We start from the raw sequence: 20,258 nt of genomic DNA, 5'->3' as shown, positions 1-20,258 counted from the left end.
CTTCTGTCTGTCCTGAAGCTGTGTAACTTCTGTGGTCCACACTCTTGCTAGAGCAGACTGGAGCCTAAGCGAATTGGAGCAAAGATGGCTCTCCTGCCAGCTCAGGCCTTGAGACTCCTCCCAGGTGGACACCCCTCCTCGGGTGGGAAAGGTTCCGGGTGACTGGAGCCAGAAACAGGATCTTTCCCAGAAGCTGTGTTGCTTCTGCAGGCCGCCCTCTCCCTGGCATTGCACAGGAGCAGAGGTGGCCCTCCTACAGGTTCAGGCCCGGGAGACTGCTCCCGGGCAGACACCCCTCCTCGGGCGGGAAAGCTGCTGGATGACTCTGTCATATTCTTGTTAGCGTTGTCATTCATGGGAAGCCACTTTCCCTGACCCTGGAAGCCATTGGTTTAACTTGGCAAGTTAATTTTGCTAGAAATAGATTACCCTCCAGGAGCGCACTCCAGTGTGTTCACACGAGTCTGCACGGGGAATGCTGTATTGAGAAGAAGGTTGGAGAAGCACCCTGCTCTCATGTCCTTGGCTTGCCCCTACCCCCAGGTATGATACCTGTCTTTCAAGATGACTCACGTGACTTGTGACCTGAGAGGTTTCTGAGCTAGAATGTGTATCAAGTATTAGGACACTTAATTTAGGCAATTTTAGATAAAATATAGAACTTTTCAGATTCTTCCTTGCCAAGTGTAGTCCCTGGGAATTCGTGCACTGAATGTCACCATTGCAAAGGGCCGCCTTCCTAGCTCCTTCCTAGAGCCTTGCTAGAGCATCCCCACTTCGGTGGCACTGTGATCCACAGCAGATGGTCAATGAATGACAGCGGCTCTTTGATTTTTAATCAGAAGACCAGCTTCTGGGTACTATTTTGAGACTTTTTATTCTCAGTTATGACTGTCTATCAAACACAGAGTCTACCATTGCAATCATTGTGTGTGTGTGTGTGTGTGTGTGTGTGCACGCGCGGGCACATGCGCACACGCACACACACACAGGTTGGAATGTTAAGTACATTATTATTCTCCATTACCATTATCCATTGTGTAACAGTTTTCATTGTGCAAAGCCTGAAGCTTGGCATCTATTAAAGTCCATTAAACAAAACAGACTCCCTTCTCTGCTCTCAGAAACCATCTTTGATGCTCACTACCCTGTGTTACTGGAGCCACAGGGCATTGCTCTTTGTGTCTGGCTCAATTCGCTGGGGATGTGCTGCTGCGATTCCTTCAGGCTGTGGCATGTGTTCCTTCCCTTCCCTTTGCAGGTAGAATGACATTCCATTGCATGTACATGCCACATTTCATTTGTCCACCTGTCTATTCATAGACATCTCTGTGCTCTGCTTTTAAAGAGATATGCACAGGCAGATGCAAGTCCATGCAACTGGCGGAGAGGTTGGTCAGCTTGTTGGCAGGCTGCGTGTCCACTGTGATCCTGTGGTTGGGATCTTTGACCTTCGCGTCAGAGAGGCATGAATGCTCTCATACCCTCTGTGCTATCTGGGCAAAGTAGACGTAGCAGCCTGTCAGGCAGCGGTGAGTTACAACCAGCTTTCCTAATGTTCACGTTGGCCTCTGTGGCTTTTGTGGAATGTCCGAAGTGATAGCATTTCATTATGTATGGAAACCAATCTGAAAGAATAGAAGTGTGAATATATATGTCATCGTGCATGTGTAATTTGAATATTGATATCAAGCTCCTTTTGATTTTTGCCTAAGGAACATGCTGCATGTAACTTATTATGCCTTTGTGTTGTGGTAAGAATATATATAAGATGTATCATTTGGGCCATTTTGAGCATGCGATTGATTCAGCTACGTTAAGCACACTTGCACTGTGCAGCATCCCCTTGACCATCCTCAGGACTGTGCTTATATCTTCCTAAATAAAAAGTGTGCATCTCCCGAACAGTAATTCCAGTCTTTGTTTTCTCTGTTCCGCCGTCTTTTTCTATGAATTGAACTCTTTAGGTACCTCATGTAAGTGGAATGGCGACAGTAATTTCTTTTGTGATTCACTTAGTTTTCTTAGCGTAAAGACTTTTAGTCTCATTCACGCTGTAAGATGTGGACAAGTATTACTGCTGAATACGTACTCACTCCATTGTACATGGCTGGCTGCTTCATTTTGGCCATCATGGTCAGGACAGTGGGCATTAAATTTGCTTCCCCATTTTGGTTGTTTGTATATAGGACTGCTAAGTCCAATGAGTTCATTTTCCTCTGGGATATATATATATATATATATATATATATATATATATATGTGTGTGTGTGTGTGTGTGTGTGTGTGTGTGTGTGTTAGAGATTGAATTACTGAATGGTGTGTTTAATTTTTTGAAGGGCTCCCATCCTGGTTTTTTTTTTTTGGAAGAATAATTTCATATAAGATGGTGCACCTTTTCTATATTCCCATTTAAAAGGAGTGTTGAGAATGGACTCCCGGCCTTGGCATGGTAGGGTAGGCAAGCACACCACTCCTGAACTTCACCCACAGCCCTGCTTCATTCTTTGTATCTCTGTAGCTTTCTTAAGGACTCTGCCCCTTCCTCCCTACTGCTGACACTGAACTGTGGGCCACCGAGGGCTCTGAGGGCTGGTGACAGGCTCCCAACCCTAATGCTCATGTTCTTTCCGTTACAGATGCGGGAGCCATGGAGTTGAGCTGCAGTGAAGTGCCTCTTTATGTAAGTCCCCCAGACTGAGCGCTAGATCCGAGTGGTCCTTCTCTAACTTGAAACCTCGTGAGTGAAGTGGGGGAGACAGTTTTACTTACTATGGAGTGGGGGCCTCTTAAAAACACTCGGAGCCTTGCTGCCTAAGTCTTGCGGTTTCGTAGAGCTTTTTAAAATGGCCTAGCTTCTGTTTCTGAAAATCTAGGCTTTATTATTATTATTATTTGTTATTATTACTATTATAATTATTATTTTGAAAAGCTATGTAATTTCCAACTCATTTGGTTTACTTTTATGAGTCACTTTTTGGGCATTTTATTTTGTGGTAATTTTCTAATAATAGTAAAAAGTGATTTTCTGTGTGTGTGAATTTTGGAGGTATGTGGTTTTTTTGTTTATTTAATTTTTGTTTTTTGTTTGTTTGTTTGTTTTTTGAGAGATGCCTTGCTGAGGATGGTATTAGCTTTGCGCATGATACAGGAGTTTAGAGAACAATAGTAAGGTGTCTGTGGAAATGGCACACACACAGGGACACAGTTTTCCATGTGCCTCCGGGTTGTTTCTTAGAGCAGTTACATGCAGCTTGAACCAGTTGTCTCCTCGCTCACAAAATGGCTCAGCACATCTCCCTCCTTCCTAGGACACGGGCCTGGGCACAGGATGCCAGTGCAAGTGTGGATGAAACTGGGGCTAAGAACAGAGTACTAAGAAACCAGAACAAATTAAGTCAGAAATCCCAATTAATAAAAAAAAATTAATATATTCACCTACCACCCACAGCTCACTATGCAGCTAGGACACCGTGCCCTCAGCTTGGATTCCTTCCCCTTCCTCTCTCTCCGTTGCTCAAACACCCCTGCACCTGCTACATACAGGACTGCATTCTTCTACAGAAGGCAGAATAAGAAGATTTCTGAATAACAAAAAAGGCTACCTTCTGAGACTCTAGGGTCTGCAGCTTCCTCTCCAGATTGTGACTCGCAGGTTATAAAATGCCCCTTGGGCCCTGCCATAATTAAGGATTAGAAAAAAAAATGGTCCCGAGACTGAACTGAAAGATTCCCCAGCCTCATTGCCGCCGCCGCGTGCCTGGCTTCGGCCTCTTTCCTGCACGGATTGTACCCTGCTGCCTTTTCTCCCCAAACAGACAAATCTCTAAACTGAATCATGTTATAAAACAAACACAGAATCTTACACTTATCATCCTCCTGTCGTAGATGTTTGAACACAGATACCCTGGGCAGGGCAGGGTAGTAGAAGGTCTACTATACTTAATATGTTTGTTTGTTTACATCCGAAACACTGCTGCTCACCCTCCACCATGGCACTGAGACCATGGTCCCCCCCTCCCCCGGCACTGAGAGCAGACAAGGCAGCCATGAAGACTGAGCTGTGCAACTGCTACATATGTGTGAGGGCTCCTGTTCAGCCCATGTAAGCTCTCTGCTTGGTGGTTCAGACTCTGAGAGCTCCCAGGGGTCCAGGTTAGTTGACTCTGTTGGTCTTCCTGTGGAGTTCCCATCTATTTATGGTCTTTAATTCTTCCTCCAACCCCTCCATAAGTGTCCTGACCACTATCCACTATTTGGCTGTGGGTTTCTGCATCTGTTTCAGTCGACTTCTGGGTGGAGCCTCTCAGAGGACAGTTATGCTAGGCTCCTGTCTGCAAGCATAACAGAGTGTCACTAACAGTGCCAGGGATTGGTGTTTGCCCATGGGGTGGGTTTGGAGTTGGGTTGGTTTTTGGTTGGCATTTCCTTCTGTCTCTGCTCCAACCCTGTTCATCCCTCCCTCCTTCCACGCAGTGTCTCCCTCTCTCCCTCCCTCCCTCCCTCTTTCCCTCCTTCCCTCCCTCCCTTCCTTCTTTCCTTTCCTCCCTCCCTCCCTCCCTCCTTCCCTCCATCCGTCCCTCTACCTCCTATGATTATTTTGTTGAGAGACAAGATATTTAAATGACCCAAGCATTCATATGTGAAAACCTTTCTAATTACTAAACACATGCTGATTAAAACACAAGAAAATGCCAAGTGGTATTAAGAAAGGAACGTCATATGGTTGTTGCACTGCGAGATTACGATATCATCATTTCTAAGGGGTAACCTCCTCTTTTTATTTCTGAAACTATGTCCTGGCTCCCCCTGCCCTGACAGATCCTATGCCTGCATATCTGTGATCTTGGTCACAGTGGTTCATACTGATGTCATTTCAGTTTATACTGTACAAAATAGTTGACTTCACAACAATTACACTATGAACTGCCATAAAAAGCTGTCATGCGAAGGGAAAGACATGGAAAGGCCTGTGTGGTACATGATAAAATCTGTGTAAAAATTAATTTTAGAAGAACTCAATTAATGACTGTAGTTCTCTATAAGGAAACATGGCACTTGTACTGAAATTTAAAAAAAAAAGTCCATATTAAACATGGTGTCCGGGATTAGATGAAATGCATTACATATATTTAACATAGCCAGCTCTTCATAGCTCTACTCTACATGTCTATGCTGTGTCCTGCCTCTCTTACTTAATACTTTGTGTCAATCAAGATCATTGCAGACTGACCTAAGCTAGTTGGCCTTAGCCAGTAAGAAACCAGTAGTATATATTGCAATGGAAAGCACTCTTAAACCAAGTCCCACCAAATGGGCAAAATGCATGTGGCACAGACACAGAACCGGTGCCACAGTTTATTCCTGTATCTTGGGGGAGTGGCTCTCCCATGGTCTACTCTCACCTGATGTTTGTAAATACAGCTGTATTCCGTGTTTAAAGGGAGAACTGTAGCTGTTTTGAATATATGCAGAGCTTTTTCTTCCCTGCTAAATAAAGCATAGCCACTACTTCCATAGTGTTTGTGTTACATTAGGTATTACACGTAATCCAAAGGTGATTGCAAGGATCTGGGAGGATGTGTGGGACTGTATGCAAATGCTCAAGTGCTATGCCGTTTTAGCTAAAACCCTTGAGCATCTGTGGCTCTGGGCATCTGGAAGCAGGGCATCACTGGATATCAAGGGGTGAATGTTTTCATGTCTTTTTCTCTTAGTTCACTGTATTTTGGTAGATAACCCCCCCTCTCTGTGTGTGTGAGTATATATATATATATATATATATATATATATATATATATATATATTGTATTTTGCACAAATATTGTATAAATTAGAACTAGAGTAAATCAATCCATTTGGAAGCCCTGTGTTAAATCTCATCATGAGTTCCCAGCCCTGTTGACAGTTTGATGTGTGCTCTTACAGGGGTCTGTCTGTGCCTGTGTTGGATTTTATCACGAGTCCTCTTAGCACTGATTTCTGTGCTGTAATGTTTGCCCATTTGACTGTGAGGCATCATGACTCTTAATTTTGATCCTTTTTATGTAGTTTTGACAATCTCAATTGTTTTAACTAAGATACCCCCATCACAAATTGTGAAAACTTATGACAGATCAGGATGTTGTCTAAAATTACATGACAATTATATATGTTTATATCCTGTGAAATAGACATTAGTGTTTTTAAAATAAATTTTTAAATTTTAGTCATTGCAACGGACTATTTAATTAAATAAATTAATTCATATGACTTGCCTCAGGAAAATTAGATCATCTGTATAATTTAATAATTCCAGAAGGCAAAACATCAGTGGAAATGATCCCCTGACCTCTATTCACAGCTCAGAAAAGAGCTCCGCATTCAGGTGATTCTTACAAGTAATTTTTTGATTACTTGGCTGGGCCTGACTTGAGTGAGTTCTTGTGACATTCTTATAATTAAAGTGCCCCACCCCCCGCCAGTGTTTCTGTTTTGGTATCACTATGGATAACTATAAAATTGGTAGAGGGATGTTTTTCTAAGTACAGATTATCTGTGAATATATATATATATATATATATATATATATATATATATATATATATATACTTTTAAGTTCCCCATTGAAACCAAACTTTCAGTTTTAGTCTTCTAAAAGTGTTCTTCTGTTGCATCTTCTACTATTTTTTTCCTCTTTTCTTTATAGAACAGTGTCCAGGGGCCGGATTGCTTGGTCTTTTGGAAAGATAGGAGCTGAATTCTGGATGCGTGTTTTCAACTTAATTATGTTTGTGTTGTGTCTAGTTTCTCTTTTCTTCCTGCTTGCCAGCAGTTTTGTCTTCTATTATTTTAGTTTCTATGTAGCATTTTTAAGATATGCTGAGCACCTTGTGCCCACAATCCTATTGAGGTAATCTTTGTATCTTCCTTTAAGTACAAAGAAAGGGCATGTACTGTTTTCCTATTTTACTAGGAATCTATTTCAGGAGGAATTATGGATGCTGCCTTTCTGTTTGTTCATCTTTAGGGAGGTGGTTTTGCCTTAGTCTTAGGGATGTTGGGATATTTGTGAACTTAGCTGCAGACTCACTCTAGTTTTTAAACATGGCAAAGCATGATGGTCCATTGAGACTCTATTATGAGAAAAGAGAAACAGACCATGTTCAGGTTGGAGGAGTGGCAGCATGGCCAGACGGGCAGCCACGAGGGTGTCTCTAGTGTCGATATGTGCACTGTTGGGGTGTAGGCATTGGCAGCTAGGAGGGTGTGTCCAATGGCAATGTGTGTACTGTTGGGATGTAGGCATTGGCAGCTAGGAGGGTGTGTCCAGTGGCGATGTGTGCACTGTTGGGTTGTAGGCATTGGCAGCTAGGAGGGTGTGTCCAATGGCGATGTGTGCATTGCTAGGATGTAGGCATTGCAAATCCAATTGGCAGCCCTGGAGCAGCTTCGAGCTTCCCGCTTCCGTGGGTGAAGGGCCCTCAAGCAGCGGGTCTGCAGAGCCAGGCTCTTGGTTTCAGTCTGGATGGTGGTCTGGGCTTCATGCTCCTCTGCCTCTTCAGTGGTTACTGTGGTGTACTTCAAACTAGCAGAGCTGTAGAGGTGAGGCTCAGGGATGTGTAAGCCTGGAACGGTGTAAATTAGAAGCAGGGCATGCAATCTACGCTGTTTATTTTCTAGCTTAAGGCTCTTTAACTCTAAAATATAATCTCAGCTCAGGAGAGGGAAAAAAAAATGGGAATCTGTTTTCCAGACTGTGGGTGTACTTCACTCAATGCATTGACTTCTGGTTCTATCCTGGAAAAAAAAAGAGTAATTTTGTTCTCCCTCATGGCTAGATAATGCTTGTTTTTAAATATATACCGCTGTGTGTTGTCTGTTTGTTTTGTTTTTATCCATGCTAATGGTAACCTACGTTAGTACTGTTTCTTTACTGCCACAATGAAGATGGTGTGTGGGTGTTTCTGCCACACACTGACTAATCTTCTGTCCTGAGTGGCACTGAGGGCTGTTTGGTAGTTCCATTGTTATAGTAGGAGACCAGGAGGTGGAGAACGCGGGGAAAGAGAGGGAAATGGAGACTGGATAGGATGTAGATGCATTCCATGCACATATGAAAGAAAAATACATATGGTGATCAGAGACTGCTTGACTTCTAGATTCTGAGAAAATAAGTCTTGTTATATTGCTATAGTGAATAATTATGTAGGCATGGAAGTGATATAGTGAATAATTATGTAGGCATGGAAGTGAGTTTTAAATGAGAAGTCATAATTCACTTTTCATTCGGCACTTTCAGATATACTTAATGTCTAGAATTTTAGCCTTGATAATTGTGATAATAATGAAATTAGGATTTATTGTCTTATTTTCATTTTTCAAAGTAGTGTGTTAAGTTTTTCACCTTTAGTTTATAAGAACAAGGATTTCATTTCTGTCTTTTTTCTAATTCTGGCCAAGCCATAGAGATCATTACAACAGCTGCAGAGGTGCACCGGTGTCTTTGCTTGTGGAGTCTCGTTGGCTGGATCCCTGCCTGACACGTGGTACTGCAGGTGAACTTGGAGTCAGTTTGGGAGCATAGGACCACTTGTCTCTAGGGCAGCATGTTGTACAACTGGTTGGCTGGACAGTGACATCCTCTCAGTAGCTCACTGTCATTTAAATCTAAGCTAATCTTCTATTCCTGTTGTATGCTATGTTTATATTATAATTTTATTTGAAGTCTCTGTCCTGCTGAGGGATGCTGCGTGTTCTGGACTCATTGAATGTCCTAAATGAAGTTGTAACCAAGTGTTCAGAGACCTGACCTGTACCTGGGGTAGCTGAGCTAACTCCTCCTCCTTCGATCTTTCCAGTAGCCTGGACCTTCCAGCTTATGTCAGTACCGGCTGAGTGTGCTCTCTGAGCCTTCTGTTAGAGGTCTGAGGACAGGTCCCAGGCTGTGTGGATGGACTGTCTGAGTCCCGGGGCCATTTCCTAGCTCTGAAAGAAGCTTCCTATGAAGGCAGTAAGTGACTTGCTGGCTTTGTTCTGGCATCACCAGGCAGACATCTCCTTCCGGACTCCCACAGAGGCCCACCAACTTCTGGTTCCTGCTGAAGGAAATCCTGTCCTGAGGCCTGCCCTTTCTCTGTCTGTAGTTCTGCATCCCCCATGACTGGCCTCTCATGTCCCTTAATAACCCCCACTTCTGACTGACTTTGCTTGACCACATCATCTGGGAATCTTTGAAAGGGCACCAGTCACCCTCAGTTTGCTGATGAGGTAAAGACCTCCTACATGGAGTGACTTGCTTCATGCCAACTCTACTGTCTTGGAATTGTGACTGCATTTGCAAACTCTATGCTAATATGTAATATAATATAATATGTAATATATAATATGTATATAATATAATATTACATATAATATATAATATAATATGTAATATAATATAATATAAACAGAATAATATATGTAAATATATAATTTACAACTTAATATAAATTTAATGTATATTTAAATTAGATTTATAATTTAATATAATATATAATATTATATATTATATATAAATATGTATAACACAAACATTTTATAGTATATAAATATATATTTATATATTTATAATATATAAACAAAATTATAATACATAACATATGACATAATATAGTGTGTATTATATTATATATAAGTATATATTTGTATGTATATTTTCCATAATATATATTTGTGTAGTAGTTAGTGGTGGATAAATTTTCCCACCTTAAGTGGTGGATAAATTATAGCGACTGTCCCAGCCACCGCTCTGTCACCAGAACTTCGTTTTCTCAGGCACTCAAGGGTGCTGATTGGGCCATTTTCCTACCGCTATCTTCCTTGAACTTTCTAGTATGAAAGTGATGGCATTTCCTGGGCCTTAAAGTATCATGCTCTTTTCTCTTCTTTTTGTCTGCAAGGATAGTGGTAACTGTGTGTCTTGCCTAGATAGGGTAATGGAGCTCTACCTGTAGACTCTAGCAAAACTAGAAACTTAGAAACCCAATAGAACTCCTCCATACTTCCTGTGTCCTCACTGAGATGCAGTGGCTTGAGCATCTTCCTACCAGTTGCCAGCTGTGAGGCATCTCTGCCAGCGCTGTTTAAGCTGGGCTTGCTTGAGTTGGCCTGCTTCAAGGAACTCTTGCTTAAAATGGACTTAAACTGAGCTTTTCCCACTCTCTCTTCTTGGGCTGCTTTTCAATTTGTGTCTTTCAAAGCCCTTTTCACCTGCTGGCTTTCAGAAGAGTCCAGTTCCAAAGTGATGACATCATAGCCACAGAGCAAAGAAGACCATGGGTGAGTATTTCAGTTTGCCTGGCCAGCAGCCATTCTGCCCGTCCCGAAGTGCCCGAAGAGGAGTTTCCATCTTTGAGCTTTCAGGTCTTTAAGTATCACATGTTCTTAAGTCTACATCACCTTGCTTCCCTATGTGAGTGACTCTCTCGCCATTCTGAGTAATGTTCACCTCAGCATTTTAAATAATTTGAAGTAATTGACTCAGTCTTTATTAAATTTAAACATTTTTCCATATGTGTGCACATTTGTGTATGTACATATAGGGATGGGCCATATGCCACGTGTTCATATGGCTATCTCCTTCCACCACATGGGTTTCCCAGTTGGCACTCAGACCATCAGCCGGTACCTGATGGACCATCTTTCTGGCCTAGCAATTTGATTTTTAAACATAAGTTGCCATCTAAGGGGACATTTTATGCCTGATGGCTTAAGTCTCCACAGTGAGAACCTTATTAGAAGAACAGAGACGTGATCTGATCAAAGGGTTTTGTTTAGGTGTTCTGGAAGGTCAGCTCTTCTGGGAGGCTTACCCTCCCCCACCCCAGGGTGTGCACGGTTTAGGGAAGTTGTCCTAGTGCTTGTTCATCTTGGTAACTTGGTACGGTCTGGCTTTAAGCCTTCTGTTTTGATTGAAGCCAATATTAGAAAGGTCATGCATTCTTTAAGGTGTTTTTCCCCTCCCCATTTCGTCTTCATTCAGTTCCATGTGCTGTAATATTAGAGAGCTAGAAAAGAAAAAGAGGCTCCGAGCTCTGGCCATCCTCAGGTTTACTTAGGAATGGGGAGACGAAAGTGAGAATTCCGGCTACTGACGTGCACGAAAGCAGCAGAGGGCTGGGCTAGAGCCCCGCGTGGCTGTGCTGGAGAAAGGTGTGTGTCTCTGCGTGTGTAAGGACATGTGCACACAGATGTGCTACTAGATAGTGTGAACCCGTGGGTTCATGATAGGGGAACCGGAAGACAAAGGTCCTGGGAGAGGGCGTGAACTTCCGGCATTAGAGGCGCCCCAGAAGATTAGTGAGGTCAATGCTTTGTGAAGGAGAAGGCAGGTGACAGGTTCCAGGTGGGCGGAGCTGGGTCAAGAATAGCTGGGGTTATGGGTAATGAAGAAAGTGTGGGTGCAGGCTCCACAGAGGATTTGTGTGATCTGATTTAAGATGAAAGTGCTCCATTTGGGGTCCCTGACTTCCTGCCTCTCCCACGCCAGTATCCCAGAGCTGTGCTTCCTGCTCTAGCTGCATGCGTTTCTCCAGAGTCCTCTCTTCTCCTCCTAGGTCAGCTCACCCTTCTTCTTCTATTATGCCTCCTCCCTGAATACACCCACGTGTGGCTGGCCTGCCCTGCCCTCTGCTCACACCGCCTCTTCTTTTTCCAAGGAGTCTGTTTGCCATTACCCCTCGGTTAGCCAGCCTTCACTTAGAAACCCGGATGGAGACTGTTTCTTTATAAAAAAGCAGTTTTCAAGTTTCTCTGTAAAGTAGCCCCCTTTCCAGCTTCCTGATTTTTGTTGCCAAGCAACAGTCTCCCAAGTGTCACATGAAAACCCCTTTTTTCTGAGTCTTCCTCGGTTCTTACAGCTGGCACATCCATAGCACCCCCGGGCATTGGGATTGCCCCTTTCTGACCTTGACAATAAACCTAACTCACTTTTGGATTGCTGCTGCAGCCCCTGCAGCGTTTCCCTTTACTTTCCTTTGATGTTTTCGAGGTCTTCGCGATTCCCCTGGGTTCATCTGTCCCGTTGCTGCCATATCTTCTCCTGCTCTGATTAGACATGTCCCCTCTCTCCTACACGAGGTTGTCGTCAGTCTGTCTCCATTCTCTTATCTCTATGGCTTCATCCAAGTCTCTCTGTTCCATTTCACCATATCCTAATATCTTGTGGTATTCTGTGCACTCAGTCTTCTGTGAACTTTCGTTGATTGAAGGGAAGCAAACTGCCCTCTGACTTTCTGTAAGGCCATTTGAGGGATGGCTGTGTCTCTTGCGAGGAGGGTCCAGTTGCACAACAGCTGCTGATAAGGCAAGGTGGCTCTTGATTATCCAGTTAAGGTGGCAGAAAGCCCCCACGCTAGAAGTCCTAGCCATACTCTGGTTTCTCACTTTCTCTTCAAATGCTGTGTTTCCTTCTATCCCAGGACCTTTGTGTGGCTGCTTCCTTTCTGGGCTTCTGCTTCCTCTGCATTTGTGTGACTAAGTTTATCCCATCCAGGCTTTACATTTTGGAGGAGTTTACCCTTAGTTCATTCCATTTCACGTCTCACCCATTAAATGTGGAAGCATCTAAAACATCAGGAGTTAAAATGATTTGCTACACAGATTTCCCACTATTGGCTCATTGCTCAGCATGTAAGTAACACCTCGTTCCATTTAAGACACATCCCATATGTAGCGACTGAAGCTCATCCTGGGAGTGGGGTATGCTTTACAGTCTTTTCAACATTATGTATGTATGTATGTATGTATGTATGTATGTATGTGTGTGTGTGTGTATGCTGGTGCCACAGCATATGAGATCAGAGGAAATCTTGCTGGAGTCACTTCTCTCTTAGCTCCATGTGGGTTCTGGGGGTTGAACTCATCTTATGACAATATCCTCATCTACTGTGTCAGCTAGACCACTCTTTTCTAGTGTTTCTTGGTTATCTCGCCCTCTCTGGGTTTCCCCAATACATATGTGACCACCACTGTTTGGGACAACAGACGCTCATTGTATTGATTTATTTACTTTTGTATTCTGGGTACACAGCAAGACTTGGGGGAGTCAGTCAGGAGGTGCTGTAATCATTTTGGGAGAAACATGTCCCAAAGTTTGAGACTTTACTAAACTTCTGGGCACTGTGTGAGGTAGACAGATCCTTGTTCGGGACTGGAATTCAAAAGAGAGGATGATAAGTAGCTGCTCATGAGGAATCCACCTTCTCTAACAGGTTCTTAAAGAATCCTCCTACTCAAGGAGCAATCTTCATGAGCCATGTCACATCCACTTGGAAAAAAGGAGGGCGTTTTAAAGGGGCTGGAGAGATGGCGCAGTGGTCAAGAGCTCTGGTTCCTCTTCTAGAGGTCCTGAGTTCAATTCCCAGCAACCACATGGTGGTTCATAACCATCCCATGCCTTCTTGTCATCCCATGTCACTGAAGACAGCTATAGTGTATTTATATACATAAGATAATAAATAATTCCTATCTTACATGTGCACATGCATGTGCATGCGAGTGTGTGTGTGTGCATGCATAAGTGTGTGTGTGTGTATGTGTGTGTGTGTGTGTCACATGTATGTGGGTACCTGCAGAGTTCAGAAGAGGGTGTCAGATCCCCTGGGGCTGCAGTTCAATGTGGATGCAAAGAAGCAAATGCCTGATCCTCTGGAGGAGCGGAGGCACTAACCACTAAGCCCTCTCTCTGGCCCCACATGAACACTTCACACAACAACAGCTCTTAGCATTCTTCAGTAATATTTCCCAACATTCATAGCTATTTTGATCCACAACCCTGCAAAAAGTTGAGCTACTACCTTGCCAGTTTAGGGCATTGTGTGTTGTCTTACAATGCTTTCTCATTAGCTAGTTCCCTAGAACCTCATATAACTAATAATCATCAGCGATGCTGAGTGGCTAGCCATGACGTTGGTGCTTCCATTAACTGGCTGCATAGACTTTGCATGCCAGGTAGTGAATTACAGGTGGGGACAGATGATGAGGCTTAAGTTTGTGTCTCTTGAAGGGCTATCTTTCTGAGAAGATATTTATTTATAAGAATAAACTTATACATACAAAACTAGATTTAAAAAAATGAGAAATTAGAAATGATAAAAGTTGGCGAATTCCATAGGTTAAATAATCCCTAATTCAGGTTGCTTCTTGCCTAGGTATTGACATGCCCTCAGACATTCCAGGGCCACTCAGCAGAAAGAGGAGTGTCTCAGGGGAAGTGCATGGAGAGGAAGCAAATGTTACTAATTGCAGTTGAAATGTCGACTTCTACCCTGCCCCCACCACTTCAGAGAATAATAATTTTATTTATTTTTTCTGTGATGTAACTCACACTAAACACTCCGAACAAATATCATATTATTATTATAAGCGTATTCTCACCGTCACATGTTGTCTCCTGCTGGCATGCTGGGACTGCTTCCGCCTTGCGCAGGTCAGCTTTGGTTGCATTCTGGAAGGCGCTTCCAGCTGTACATACATTGCTCAGGGTCCCTTCCAGGGTTTGGAAGACACCCTAAGGACCGGAGCCCCAAGGTTTTATTCCTGGGGTTGGTGTCTGTCCCTTGGGGCCTCTGGCTTTACAAAGGGAAAATGGGCTGTCCTGCCCTTGAGGCTTCACAATTAGGGAATCCATCACTGAGAGTATTAATCAGGATCACTGTGACTAATACAGGGCTGGGTAGATACACACCAAGCTTCCTTCAGGCAGTGCTTCTCAGGGGAGCTTGTGTAGGGCTGGCTTTAGCACTATGAGTGCAGTTAGCTAATGAACATTAGGAAATAATGTGGCCAAGGGATGGAGCCTGTGTTGACTGGGTCAGAGGGCTCTGGGGGAGTAAGGATCACAGGCTGAAACAAGCCATTGCACCTCCAGCTGTCACAGGGTGAAGTGGCCTGAAGCAGGTTGCCTATGCCTACCTGTACCTGACTCTTCCTGTACCATATTCTGTGATGTTCCACGTGTTCTTCGAATTCGTGACTTAATTTTGCAAACAGTGACTGTTTGTGGAGCTATTTTTCAGGGGTGTGGGGGAGAATCGGCAGCCACAATTTCTTTTTCAGAGGAAAGGGTAGAGGGGAAAGAAGAGGGAGAAGGGGTGGGAGAGAGAAGGGATATGAGAGGGAAAGGGAGAAGAAGGAGATGGGGGAGAGAAAGAAAAGGAGTGGGAAAGAGAGGGACAAGGAGTCAGAGTCGGAGGACATTTAAGAATGACTGTGGGGGATGGGATCTGGGATGAGAGAGGGTTCAGGACCAGTTGCATATAGAGACCAGTCAAAGACAGAAGTTTTTGTCTCCAAGGCACCAAAGACTTCCATGTCAGTGTGGGATTGGAAGGGAGAGGATTGTGGGAGCAGCCCGTGGAGGACTTAGTCTCTGTGGGTGACCTGGGTGTAGGAAGTGAAGTGCAGAGCCAAGGGAGAGGTGATGGCCAGCAGGGGCTGTGAAAATCAGCACTGAGATAGATTCCTTCTGAGTGTCAGACACAGTTATTTGTCATTTCAAGTCCATCTATTGTTATGGAAAATAATTTTCTAGGATTGAGAAGCAGAGCTTCTTATATTCTCCTGAGAACAAATAACAAAAAGCCCACAGGGAATAAACTAAGGAGATTACTGAGGAATTCATATTCAGCAGGGATTTTGATCAGATGATGTAATAAGCTTGTATCATTAGAGTACTAACTAATTTACATATACTTGAATATTCATAAATTAGTTAAGGGAATGTGTAAGTCAAGGAGGATTCATTGACTTTTACCACTTCTACACACTATAAGATGGTGTATGGAAGGGATGATACATATTTTGGTAAGTAATTGAAAATGTTTTGCATGAATTATAGTAAACTCATCCAAGGATGTACTCATTAATGCCAGGTGAGTGACTTTTTGGTGGGAAGTTCAAAACCTTATTTGATAGCAAGAAGTTGTCTTTTTATCTTGACTTGTGACTTCAAGCTCTTTACCTTGTGTGCAGTCTTCATTAGATAATCAAGGTGTTTGGGAGAAGTGACTTGCGCTTAGAATCACTGTGTAACTGTGTATCAGGAAAGTGTCGTGGACTAGAGCCCAGTAGTGACCGTGTATGATAATATACAAAATTGTGTGTTTGAGTTCAGGCTTGTAGACGGGCTGGTTTCTACCCAGAGCACCCTGTGTCTTTATATTGAGTTGTAAGAGGTGTTTGCACATAGATGGAAAATGGCTAAGCACACTCTACTATAGAAGATACCATATCAAAACCCCTAACTAGAGAGGAGGGGAAACCTTGAGGGTGGGGACAGATAAAACTAATGCTCATGGCTGAGAGTGACCTGACAGGTGGTCAATGAGGACCTGTGTTTCCAGTGAAGGTTCAAGTGAGAGGAAGTGGGAAATAGCCACTGGATTACATGCAGTCCTGTGTCAATGAATGGAAGCCACTGGATTACATGTGGTCCTATATCAATGAATGGGAGGCCACTGAATTACATGTGATCCTATGTCAATGAATGGGAGGCCACTGGATTACATGTGGTCCTGTGTTAATGAATGGGAGGCCACTGGATTACATGTGGTCCTGTGTTAATGAATGGGAGGCCNCTGGATTACATGTGGTCCTGTGTTAATGAATGGGAGGCCACTGGATTACATGTGGTCCTGTGTTAATGAATGGGAGGCCACTGGATTACATGTGGCCCTGTGTCAATGAATGGGAAGACACTGGATTACATATGGTCCTGTGTTAATGAATGGGAAGCCACTGGATTACATGCAGTCCTGCCTGTGTTAATGAATGGGAAGCCATTGGATCACATGTGGTCCTGTGTCAATGAATGGGAGGCCACTGGATTACATGTGATCCTGCCTGTGTTAATGAATGGGAATGTGGGAATGGTTTTTGGAAACTTTTTGATGTTGGGCAATTGTCCATATCTTCAGTGAATGAGTAGATAAACTATGACATATTGGTGTAGCTCCCTCCTTTTCTTCCATCATCTGCAAATGCTGCCCATCACTGGTCTCATCCTCATGTCTACAATTTAATCATTCAGAGAATTTATTTTGTGACAGGGTTTCCATGGCTGGTCTGGAAACTATGTATCTTAGATTGGCCTCAGACTGATAGACATCTGCCTGCCTTTGCTTCCCAAGGACTGAAATTAAAGGTGTGAGGCACCCCACCCTGCTTGAGAATTTTACATAGCATGGAATTGAAATGTTGACCCCTGACCCCACCACCCTTACCACATTATGCAACCTATGGCCTTTTGAGACCAGTTTTTTCTTTTACATCTAAGGTTAGTGTTGCTCTCGAGAGGCAGCCAATGTGCTGCAGATGTCCCTACTTCATTCTTGTTAAGTAGCAGTCTGTGGAATAGGTGTGCAAGCTTGTATCATCTTGTGGCCACTGCAGGACTTTCGATTGCTTCTAGGTTTGGGCTATTACACACAAAGCTACCATGGTCTGTTTTATATCAACTTTAGCTCAGTTATAACTTGAAACTCCTTGACATAAATCTGCAGGAGCATATTTGCTGGGTTGTGTAAATATATGCTTACCCTCTAAAGGCACGCCCAGGCTCCTTTCCCGGGGTGGGGGGGTGGGTAATAGCATTGAACTTCTCACCAGAGTGTGTATTCGAGAGACCCCATTTCTTTGCATCCTTGTGAAGATGATGGCTCACTATAGTCCGCTGTACTTTTGCTTTATTTCGATGAATCTTTCATAGTCAAACATTAACATTTTAGCCATTCGTATTAGGTGTGAGATGTATGCATGTGTACATATTTGTGTGTATACACAGGCATGTGCACGCATGTATGCATAGAGAAGGTCGGGGGCTGACATCGGTGTCTGTCATGCTCCATTATATTTTTTGAGACAAAGTCTCTTTGTCTTTCTGAACTGAGGGCTCACAGCTTCACCTGGATTTGATGCAAGGCCCCTAGAATCATGCGTCACCTCCTGTGTAAACCTCTTCTGGGATTATAGATATGCTTATCTTTTCTACATGGGTGCAAGGAATCTGAACACAGGTCCTTACTCATGTGTGCCTAGCACTCCACCGGCTGATTCATCCCCACAGACCCCATTTTAGTCATTGTTGGTGTAGTGTAGTGGCATTAAGTACATTCACATGGTTAGTCAACCATCCCTGTCATATATCTCTGCGACTTGACCTCTTCTCCATCTGGAATTCCTTATCTGCTAAGCACCAGCAGCAGCCCCAGTTCCTACAGACCGTGGAAGCCACCATTGTCCTTAAAAAAAAAAAAAAAAACTCTCTGTACTTGATTACTCTAAAAACACCTATGCAGAAATATCTGTTCCAGTTCTTGCTTTAGGCGCCTTGGGTAGATACCTAGAAGCAGAACTGCTCCTTCATGTGGTAACTGAATTCTTAGCTGTTTGAAGATAGGCCACATTGTTTCCCACAGCAGCTGTGTGGGTTCACCCTCCGCCAGCCGTGCACAGAAGACCTATGTTTTTCCTTGTCCCCCACCAAGACTGATTTTATGTTTGTGCTTTGAATGGAGATGCCCTGGTGGGTGGGAAGAGATGTGATGTAGATTGGTGATGATATCGCAGATGGGCATCATGAGTGTATGGGCAGTCTCCCTAGAGTTCCTCGGAGCTTTGAACACTTGATCTTAGCCAAAAGGTAGGGATGCAATCCCCAACCTCTTGACCTCATAACCCGCTTTCGCACTCACTCAGGGTAATGTGAGTGTCACTTCCTTATCCCTGTGACCCAAGGGGCATCCTCCACTGCTGTGTAGATTTGGATGGTGATTTGAAATGCCAGCTGTGCATGGTGAGTTCAGTCAGCTACACAGACTCTGAGGCCAGTTCAGGTGGGGTGCCCTGCTCTTTAGGTTGAACCCATTGAGTATCTTTATGTACACTAACATATGCATTTATGGTCATTCCAATCCATCTGGAAAGCTGGCGTACAGAGTAGAGGGAGGGCTTGAGAGAGGTGGCCATTATTGTAAACGTAGTTGTACAGAAAACATCATAGGTGAAGCTTAAGCAGGCAGGGCATACGCCATTTTACAGCTAAATTTGTGACATTTGGTCAAATTGCCTTAACTGTGATTAAGAAAAAAACCAATTTTCACAGTGCCTTATAAATCTAACTCAGAGGGACTTGTTTATTTATTTATTTATTTATTTTAGGGTTCAGAGTTCTTTGACCTTCCCCTTATTAATTCTGTCTCAGATGCTTAGGAGAAAAACTTTGGAGTCCTTAAGGATCCTAGCCAGCCGCTTAGCTCCAGGACCCTGCTGTTTCTACCTCTATGCTAGCACTTACACCCATAACCATCACACTGGCTTTTTAAATGGGTACTGGAGGGTAGAACCTGTTTTGTCCTGCCTGTTGGTACACACTGTGCAGATAGAGCTGTCTCCCATTCCTTGAAACCCCCAGTTTCCCATCAGTTAAAATCTCCCTTTAGCTCTGCTCTGATTAGGTTTATTCTTCATTCTAAATCTTGATTGTGGATTTTAAAGGAGGGAGAGCAGGGCAGTCCCTAAGGAGACAGGGTCAGGGGAGATCCTGTTTCTGGCTGGTTTTCATGGAGTGTGAGTCCCTGCCCCTTGTAGGTCATGTGTGTAGACACGTCATCACTATAGGCTGACCACCTGCACAGAAGGGGCTGCCTAGTGCTTCTGAGGAAACTGAGTACAAACCAGGGGCTACCCATACTGTCCCTCATAGCAGGCTTCAGACTGAGCGCATGCTCTTGTCTCCAGACCACCGCTTCACTGTGAGGTCAGCTTAGCTTAACTCAGGGGAGTGGAGAGGGTCCACTGGTCATCACAGTTCTTCAAGGCGGGACAGAGTCTCCGCACTTCCATTGTCTGACTCCACATTTGTTCAGAAAAGTTCCTTGGCCAGAGGGACAGGAATAGCCCCTCTCCCCTGCCCCCAGAGGAAGCAGATGAAACCTTACTTAGCCTCTGGGTAGGCTGTTCAAAGGAAGGTCATTCACAATAAGTAGGTTGAGATGCAGACCAGGCTGGACACTGATCTTGCCTTCGTTGCATCAAGGTTAAACGTTCTGCAGGGAAACAGCACCATAGGAAGTTTCAATTCAAAATCATCCACCAAAGTTCATGTGATTTTTCACTGGAAGGAGATGGAGAGCTCTGAGCTTGCTGCCTCCTCCTGCTCCTGCTCCTGCTCCTGCTCCTGCTCCTGCTCCTGCTCCTGCTCCTGCTCCTGCTCCTGCTCCTGCTCCTGCTCCTGCTCC

General features: G+C 43.8%; 1 protein-coding gene across 2 annotated transcripts in view; it reads left to right on the top strand.

Annotated features, from left to right (window-relative positions):
- Arhgef28 (Rho guanine nucleotide exchange factor 28) overlaps nucleotides 1-20,258 on the top strand; it is a 310,662-nt gene that overhangs the window by 64,712 nt on the left and 225,692 nt on the right. For both annotated transcript variants that reach the window (XM_029543876.1, XM_021208391.2), the window contains exon 2: nucleotides 2,640-2,683. In XM_029543876.1, coding sequence (XP_029399736.1) covers nucleotides 2,640-2,683 — 44 coding nt within the window. The remainder of the gene's footprint in view (nucleotides 1-2,639; nucleotides 2,684-20,258) is intronic.

Source organism: Mus pahari, chromosome 11 (genome assembly GCF_900095145.1).
Source record: "Mus pahari chromosome 11, PAHARI_EIJ_v1.1, whole genome shotgun sequence".
Lineage (NCBI taxonomy): Eukaryota > Metazoa > Chordata > Mammalia > Rodentia > Muridae > Mus > Mus pahari.
Note: the sequence above shows the minus strand (reverse complement) of the source record. Positions and strands in the feature narration are given on the sequence as shown.